General features: G+C 57.7%; 1 protein-coding gene across 1 annotated transcript; it reads right to left on the reverse strand.

Moving 5' to 3' along the window:
* Window positions 1-5811: 5811 nt before the first annotated feature.
* Window positions 5812-8251, reverse strand: FOXC2 (forkhead box C2). The gene has a single exon (XM_040633007.1). The coding sequence runs from the start codon at window positions 8173-8175 to the stop codon at window positions 6670-6672; it is 1506 nt and encodes a 501-aa protein (XP_040488941.1). The 5' UTR covers window positions 8176-8251; the 3' UTR covers window positions 5812-6669.
* Window positions 8252-8911: the final 660 nt, after the last annotated feature.

Here is an 8911-nt window from a genome sequence, read left to right on the forward strand (position 1 = left end):
GGGGGGGGGGGGGGGGGGCGCAGAAGAGCCTGGGAGGCAGCCAGGCTGACTGGGTATCCTAGAGAGCCAGATGGGGACACTAAGAGTTCTCCCTAGGCTCGTAGTCTTCAGATCGCCCCAAACATGCATTCGTCTCTGAAGTCAGTGCAGCGCATCTCCCAGCCCGCAGCAAAGCCCTGAGATTTCCAGCCTGCGTGGATGCTCCCTGAAGGACTGTGGGGGTTCCTACTCTGGGATCAGCGTGGAATGAGGGCAGAGAATACAGTTCCCAGCACCCAGGGAGAAAGCCTGCTCCTTGGGCAGGCTGGGCAGAGGAGGGCACCCGGCAAGACCAAAGAGACCTCAGAGAAAAAGGCTGAGGGGAGGGGAGAGACAGGAGGTCTTCCTACCCCCACCCCCGCAGGCATCTACCCTTCCTCTGCTCCTTAAGCAAACACTCAAGTTAAGGATGATCTGCGGCACCTCCCAAATATCGGCCTTACTTTTCTCTGAGCGCAGACAGTTGGCAAGGCATATAATATATACACGAACGAACGATCTCCCACGCCTGCAGTAGGTGTGGGGGGGTGGTGGAAAGATACAGGACCGGCTCAGCCAGGTCCCCTTACTGACATCCTAAACACGCTGGAGGTGGTGATGACAAGGACGATAGTAATAACTAAGATGTCTTGAACGCTACTATGTGCTGGCACCTTCCTAAGATGCCCCTTGGATTAAGTCACTCCTCCTCTCGGCTCTAAGAAACAGGAGTCTTCATTATTCCCCTCTGCAGACCAGGACACCGAGGCCAGGACGTCAACATGAGGAGGTGTGACAGCCCCATTATAATAGGACCACTGCGTGTGGATGCCAAGGGTCCCGTGGAAGTGCTCTTGAGAACCCTCACAGCGTCGATGAAAGACAGGGGTGATTGATTCGCCCATTTTACAGATGAGATTTGGAATGGGCAGCGAACACCCCAGACAGTGGAGGCCATAAGTAGCAGCACAGGGTGTTGGAATGCACACGGGTTCCTGCAAAGGTGGATTCTCTGAGGCCTGACATCCTCAGGTGTCTGCAGAGGCTCAGAGAGGGGTGTCTGGAGCAGGGTCTTCTGCTGCTTCTCTTGGGGGAGCTGAGCCATGAGTGTAGCACTCAGCAGGTCTGCTGGAGCCCAGAGAGCAGGGCAGGATTTTCCAAAGTACTGATTTCTTCAGAGCTCATCTTGTTCCCAGCAATAATTTAAAGGGTCTAAAACAGGGGCAGTTAAGGCATATCAGCCTGCAGCCTGACACACATGGTCACCTGAGATCAACGGATCCGAGCTCGTCTGGGGTGAATCCCGACAGCTCACAGCGAGTCCCTCCTGCGGCCTGGGCGCTACCAGAGGACTTTCCCGTCGTGTGTTGGGTTCACACATCCTCAGCAATAGCCCTGTTTGAGGATCCTATCCCTTCTCAGTTGAGAAATGGGCCCAGAGAGCTTGGGGCGGCACGGCCGAGGTCGTGCGAACCCTCCGTGGGCCTTCGAAGAGGCCCTGAGTCGGTGTGTGTGCATCCGGCTTAGAAGCCGCTGTAAAAACAAGACGCAGGCAGAGAGCGAGCCCCCACGGGGCCATTGGGAAAGGTAAGACCCAGGGCCCAGAGCCACTAAGCCAGGGGTCAGAGGGGCCTCTCTGGCCTCCGTGACCTCCAGCCTGGGTGGGCATACAGACTGAGCACAGAGCTGTCCCCCAGGCTGGGGCAGCCCTCCCCAAGCTCCCCAAGTCCATCTCCTTAAAGGGATGTGTGTGGCCAGGGAGCTGGTCCATCTGCCAGCCCACCCCCTTCCCTTCACACCAGCTTTTCATACACACATACACACACGGACACGCGCGTGCACACACACGCACACACACACACACGCAGCCCCCGGATGAGGTCCCACCAGCCTGCCACTGGCAGAACCACCTGAGCACAGCGCCACACATTCGAGAATCAGAATTCTACACAGGCCGTGTCCTCCTGTGTTTGCTGTGAAGCAGGAATGTCGCCGAAGCCCGGAACAGGCTGGCACAAATCAAAGCAGGGGCGTCCACTCGGGCCCAGTGGCGGTCCTGACTGCAAACTCCCTGAAACATCCCACCCCCTTCCCTACATGCCTCCATCAAAAAGCAAACATTTCAAACGCCTTGGCAAGCCGAGGCCAGGCAACAAGGAGGCAGGCAGGGAATGCTTCTCAGAGTTTGGGAAAGCATTTCGAGTATGTGGTGCCAAAAGGCCCTCTCTGGTGGCACTGGCCCCATGGGTCCTGCTCACCTAGAGTCCAGCCCGCCCGCCATCCCTGGCCCGGCTGCACCGAAGGCCTAAAACCTCAGGTCTCTCTCCGCGTCCACCACACCCAGAGAGTCAGGAGTGTCCCCCAGGGACAACGCAGGCACCCATGCCCTGAGGCACCAGGCACAGGTCCTGAGATCCCAGCACATTCCTGAGAAACCTGGTTCTGCCCGTTAATTAATGGGTCTCTTGTCGGTTCGCTGTCTCCGCCCACCTCAGGTTTACGGTGATCAATGAATTCCAATCACACCAACCTGGGCTAACACCCTGTGCAGTGTTTGGGATTTGGGGGGGGGGGTGGTGAGGAGGGACGAGGCAAGTGTTCAGGCACCAGGGGCTCAGGGAACTCTGCTGTCTCTGCTTTGAATGCAGCTCACAAGCCTCTCCCAGGCCCAAGGGTGACCCCAGGCAGTCTTGGAGTAAAGGAGAGGAGATGGACCCCGAAAGATTTATGAGCCAAGCACCAAAGTTCCCAGGACCCCACGTCTGCTCCTCCCTCCCACTTCTGATATTTATTTCTTGCCAGCCAGGTAGGGGAGTGGGGATAAGTGAGGGCCCATCATCATGGCAGCATGGCTCTGCTAGAAAGGAAGGTGCTGGGCTGCCCCAAATGCCCTTCCAGGCACCTGGTCATTTTATAGATGAGAAGACTGAGACCAGGGAGGGAAGTGATATGTTCACACAGCATCACCTGGCCTTGGGATTTCTAGCCTGGTGTTCCAGCAATTAGAGGACACACGTCACCACTGATTTTGGTGTGGGTGGGGTTAGGCTACTTGAACCAGGGGATGAAGACCACCTGGCCACAGACCCAAGTCCGGCCTGGGGAGAGAGACCTGGGCTGGGCCACACACACAGTCCCGCTCCTGGAAAGCAGTGAGCTTGGGGCATGTCTCTGAGTCTTACAAGAAGCAGGGGCTACCCAAGCTGCAGCCTTTGTGGGTCTGGGAATGTGCGGGATTCTCAGAGGCCACGGAGTCTTTCCCAGCCGCCCATGTCTGTCAGAACGGGGGCCCTGGTTAGAAACAGTGGCAGCCAAGGCCAATAGGGCAGGCAGGGTTAACTCTGTGGGCAGTGGTCTCTGCCGCGGTGTTGGGGTTGCTTGCATTTTATTTGCAGTATCTTTGAGACCTGCCTCGCTAACTCCATGTTACTGGATCAGGAAGGAACGTGGTTATGCGACGTGCCTTCGTGCAAATTGTGCCTGGCGGACCGCAGAGCTGCTCCGCCGAGGAGTCCTGGCAGCCTGCGACCAACATTTCTGTCCTTCCATCCCCAACCAACTTTCCCCTTTTCCTGATAGGCCCTGGGCCTCCCGAGGACCGAGGACCGAGCGGCTCAAGCGAGGGGAGGCTAGTGGATACGTGGAGCAAGGACAGCCTGTGTCCCGCGCGCCGGGCAACAGACACGCAGGGACGGCAGCGACCCTCAAGGCGGCCCCGGATCGCTTCCGCCCCGCGACGCTCAGCTTCGCACTGCTGGATCTCCGTACCCCGCGGAGGAGCAACAGACGCCCCGAGGCCGCTCAGTCTCTAGGCCGGAGGTCGGAATGACTGCGAGGATGCTGAGCCCAGCCAGCTCTGAGCGCGGCGCCCAGCACACAGGGCCGGCCTTCTGGCGGAGCTAACCCGCACTTACCCTGGCCCCCGGGCCTCAGACTCAGGAAGCTTTCACGGGCCTGGGGGCGCCCTAGCGCACCCAGGCCTTACACACCCCTCCCCTCTGCCGACTCCAGAGGCCTGGATAAACCCCAGACGCAATCTCTCGAGCTGCCCACGTCCCTAGCGAAATGGAAGGACCCCTGGCCGTGGCCTCCACCGGGTGCCCGGACCGTTCTTGAGCTGCTCACTTGGGTGATTGCCCGGCGCACAGGGACTACCTTCAGTGGTCTCTCCAAAGATAGAAGATCCCAGTGTGGCTTCAGGGGCAGCCCGGATCTCACCCAATTCTTTCCCAATTCTCTCTCCTTTATTTCCTGTGTGTCTCTCAGACCTCGTCTGAATTCCAAATCGTGAGATGAGGGCAAGCTTTCAGGGCGGACTCATGAAAAATCTGGGGAAGGAGAGAGCCAGCTAGACTAGTCTCCTCTAATCCAGCCGCAAACATCATCTCAAGAACAGGAGCAAAGTGGAACCAGAGTACAGAGCCGGGCAAGGAGGGTTGGCCTCTTCTGCGGAGGGGAGAGGGGACTATCTGTCTCCCTCGCTTTCCTAGCTGGCTGGTCCGGCTCACTCCACCAAAGCATGGGGGCCTGGGGGCCTGCTGGAGGTCCAGCAGCCCGCACTGGGGCTCCCGGATCCTGAGCACTACAAAAAGGAATAAAACGCTGCATTTATGTCTTACCCGCCAGCCACCTCTGGGACTACAGATCGAAAGACTCTGTGTTGCACATGTGGGGAAATTGATTATGCTCACACGTCCCCCAGTTCTATCTCAGCGTGACTTCGAGACAAAACTGCCATGGTTCAAACAGCAACACAAACCCAGGTTATGTTCAGCAGCACTGCATCAAGGAAGATCACTTTTTGGAAAACTCATCATCATGTGAAATGTTAAGTTCACAAGGAGCTTCCCTCTCAGCAAAGTGCAGCTCACCTACTTGGGTGGGAAACTCATTCCCAGTTGGAGCACTGGCCTCAAAATTCACACGCGGAGACCAGCAGGAGAGTCGTGCATTTGGGCCAGTGAAACAGATAACAAAACCGTCCCCTGCCCCAGCCACACCTCGCAATGGTTTCATTGCTCTTAAATTTTTTTAAAAGACAAGATACCAAAATTGAAAAGGCAAATAATCTCCCTGTTACTTAAAGTCCTGAGAGTTGATAAATTTAGAACTCTAAAAGCATTGTCAATTATTTTCGAAGGCCGATGAGCCTTCACAGTTTTTCACTGCAATAGGGTAAGGATTAAGAAATCCAACCAAGAAGAGGCTCTGAAACCCACCTCTGATCTAGCCACCCCCGGGAGTGGTCGTTAAATGCTCAGGAATCAATCCCCTTTGGACTTTCTCCTGCCCACTTCAAATTCTTTTCTGGAAAACCATTACAGTGGGGAAGAAAGTCCGCATTTTAGGAAATGGAAGGAAAGCAGGACTCCCCCTGGCTCCTAGTAGTTAGCTAATGGAACAGGCTTATCTTTCCCCTCCTTTGCCTCCTCAATCGGGGTGGCTGGACATTGAGATGTAATGGTGCTGTTGGTTTCGACAATCAACGTGTTTTGTTACATCTTAGCAAAAAGCATATACAGCAAAAGACAGGACTGTGCCCAGCCCCTCAGGCAACCACATCCAGCCAGGGCTGTTTCTCCACTGCCTAGGCCAGGGTGGCATCTAAATTAATCGAAAGCCTTTTCCATCACTAACAAGACAATAGGGGAGTGCCCCCATTCCTCTGTGAGCCTCTGTGTACGTCTATGAGTTAACCCACCTGTGTAACAAAAATAATCAAAACAGGTGGATTTGCAAATGCACTTTGTTTTTTAAAAATTCGAGAACACAAACACACCGTCCGGACTTTGGGCAGAGAAACAACATGGGTTTATTTTAAGGTGAGTACAACAATTAAGACCACATAAGACAAACACAGGTGAAGTTAAATTTTTAAAGTTTTTTTTTTCTTTTAGGAATGCTTGGGGAGGGATCTACTATACAAAACCATCACGCTTTGTAAATAAAAGTATCAGATACTTGACTTCTTTATCCGCCAACAACAACAAAAAATAAATTATTTCCTTGCTTTGTAAAAGACCTACCACCGGGAAAAGAATTGTATCTCGTAAGTGTACAGGGGGTAAAAACCCCACATAGGTTTCTTGAATTTTCATTTTGGCAGTTAGAAACGGTTGGGCAAGATGAAAAATTATCCAGTGAACTCAACTTTAAATATTATATTAATGGCTCTGAACAACAACAACAAAATAGCCTGATTACAAATCCACACATTTGTACAGCATGGTTAGAGAAATTTAAAATTACACACAGCACAAACGTAATCTGTAGAAGCCCCCATAGACCTATGGGAGTCTCTACAGAGAGTCATTACTGGGTCGCTATGGGATTTGGTCCGTAACTTAATTTTTTGAAACCCCAGCTGGAGCAGTGAGCACAACCATCCTGGTATGGGAGGGGGGTTTAAAATCAATATTCATTTCGCTGGGCTGCGTCCCTTCACGGGGGAGCTTCTTAGGATCTCAGAAACGGGGCAGCGAATTAAAGTTACCTGCAGCTTCACGGAGGGCTGAGGCTGGCGCGTGCTCTCTCTGCTCCGGGGTCTGAGAAAAAGCTGGTGGGCATGTTTTGGTTCTTTTTGCGTCTCTGCAGCCTGAACTGTCTGAGAGGTCGGGGTGTGGGAGGCGAAGCCGGAGCGGGCCAGGCGGGTCAGTATTTCGTGCAGTCATAGGAATAGGGGGCGGCGTGGCGGTAGAGAGACGGCGTGGATCTGTAGGGCAGCTGACAGCTCGCGTTGGTGCTCACCTGCGGTTCCCCGAGGGTCGAGTTCTCCATCCCCAGCCGGTGGGAATTGAACATCTCCCGGACGTTGGGGAAAGTCTGCTGCTGGGCCGCGAACGTGTGGCCCGGGAGGTGGTTCAGGTCCCCGCTGTGGTTGAGATACCAGGAGGCCGCCTGGGCCGCAGCGGCCCCGGGCTGTGGCGCCGGCTGGGGCTGGGGAGCCGGCGGGTGCGGCGGCGCCTGCGGGTGGTGGTGGCCATGATGCTGGTGGTGGTGGCCCGCGGCGGCGAGCGCGCCCTCCTGGCCGGCGGCGAGGTTGAGGGCGCTCAGGGGCGACGTGGGGCCGCTCTGGTGGTCCGAGAGGGCCTCGTCTAGCGCGGGCGGGACGCACATGTGCGCGGGCCGCTCGGCACCGGTGTACAGGCTCATGGCGCGCATGCTGCACTGGTAGCCCCCGGCGCCCCCAGCCTCTAGGCCCTGCGCGCACGGCTGGCCGTAGGCGGCGGGCGGCGCGGTGGCGTAGGACAGAGCCAGCGGCGGCACCACCAGGCCCGCGCGCCCGGACGCGGGGCTCAGCTCGCCGCCCGGCGGCGACGTTCTCAGAGTCATGATGTTCTCCACGCTGAAGCCCGGCAGCCCGTTGGGCGCGCCAGCGTGGTGCTCGGGCAGCGAGCCGTCGGGGGAGCCGGCGGGCGTGGAGGCCGTGCTGCGCGGGCTGCCCTGCAGCGCGCTCTCGGGGCTCAGCGTCTCCACCTTGGTGATGACCGGCAGCGCCGGAGACGCCGCCTCGCTCTTGATCACCACCTTCTTCTCGACCTCCTTGGGGGCGTCCGCTAGAGGGGGCCCGGCCGGGGCGCCCTTGGCCGCCGCCGGGGGCGGCTCCTTGAGGTGGGCCCGCTCCTCCTTCTCTTTGGGCACGTCCTTTTTCTTGAAGCGCCGGCGGCGCCGCAGGAAGCTGCCGTTCTCGAACATGTTGTAGGAGTCCGGGTCCAGCGTCCAGTAGCTGCCTTTGCCAGGTTTCTTGTCGTCGCGGGGCACCTTGACAAAGCATTCGTTGAGCGAGAGGTTGTGGCGGATACTGTTCTGCCAGCCCTGCTTGTTCTCCCGGTAGAAGGGGAAACGGTCCATGATGAACTGGTAGATGCCGTTCAGGGTGATCTTCTTCTCGGGCGCGTTCTGGATCGCCATGGTTATGAGCGCGATGTAGCTGTAGGGCGGCTTTACGAGGTCCTTGGGCGCCGCGGGCTGGTGGTGGTGGTAGGGCGCGTAGGAGCGGCCCATGCCCGCGCCGTACTGCTCCGGGTGGCCGGAGTAGACGCCCATGGGGCTGGCCATGCCGCCGTAGCTGCCCGCCGCCCGGTAGTAATTTTGCTCGCTCAAGTAGGGCACCACTCCCAGGGCGTTGGGGTCGGACACAGAGTAGCGCGCCTGCATGCTGCGTCCGAGACGGCTCGCCGCCGCCTGCGCGCACGCACCGCGAGGAAGGCCCTGCGAGAGCGAGAGAGTGCGAGAGAGCGAGGGAGCGAGAGAGCGAGAGGAAGGGAGCCGGCGGGGGGAGCCCCGGGCGCCGGGAAGCCTTGGGGGCGAGGTGGGGGAGGCGCCGGCACTCGGCGCCCGCCTGCGCGCGGAGAAGGGACGGTCGTTGTCAGCGGACCGGGCGGATCGGCATCCTGGAGGGCGCGCCCCGGCGAGCGCAGCGCCGGCCCCTGCTCGCTCGCTTGCTCTCGGGACCGGCTGGTGGCAGCCGGAGCTGGCGGCCGGGGACGCAGTGGAGACGCCACGCGCGCAGTGGACCGAGGCCGGCCGCTCTCTCCGCGCCAGGAGGGGGAAGGCGGCTCTCCTAGCCCCCCAGCAAAGAAGCAGCCCTGAGGGTCAGCGAGCCGGGGTCCAGAGTGGCTGCCCTGCCGAGCCCGGAAAAAGAGGCAAAGTCCCTTTTAGGGATTGGGAAAAGTTTCAAAAGTCTTCTTGCTGAAAGCAAGTTTTTACTTTCCTCCGGCCACGCCCCCTCCGGGAACTTCGGACCAATAACCCGGCAGCTGTGTGGAGTTGGCACCAATCAGGGCGAGGAGCGCCGGAATCCGTCGGCTCTAAGACCCAGACGCTCAGAACCAGAGTTTTCTGCAGTTCAGTGTTAACTTGAAAAGATTTTTTAAAAAGAGTGATATCTTAT

The sequence above is a fragment of the Ursus maritimus genome, unplaced genomic scaffold, assembly GCF_017311325.1.
Source record: "Ursus maritimus isolate PB19 unplaced genomic scaffold, ASM1731132v1 scaffold_19, whole genome shotgun sequence".
Lineage (NCBI taxonomy): Eukaryota > Metazoa > Chordata > Mammalia > Carnivora > Ursidae > Ursus > Ursus maritimus.

Bases quoted from the DNA above. Each gene is read 5' to 3' on its own strand.
- FOXC2 (XM_040633007.1), bottom strand. From the start codon at position 8,175: ATGCAGGCGCGCTACTCTGTGTCCGACCCCAACGCCCTGGGAGTGGTG.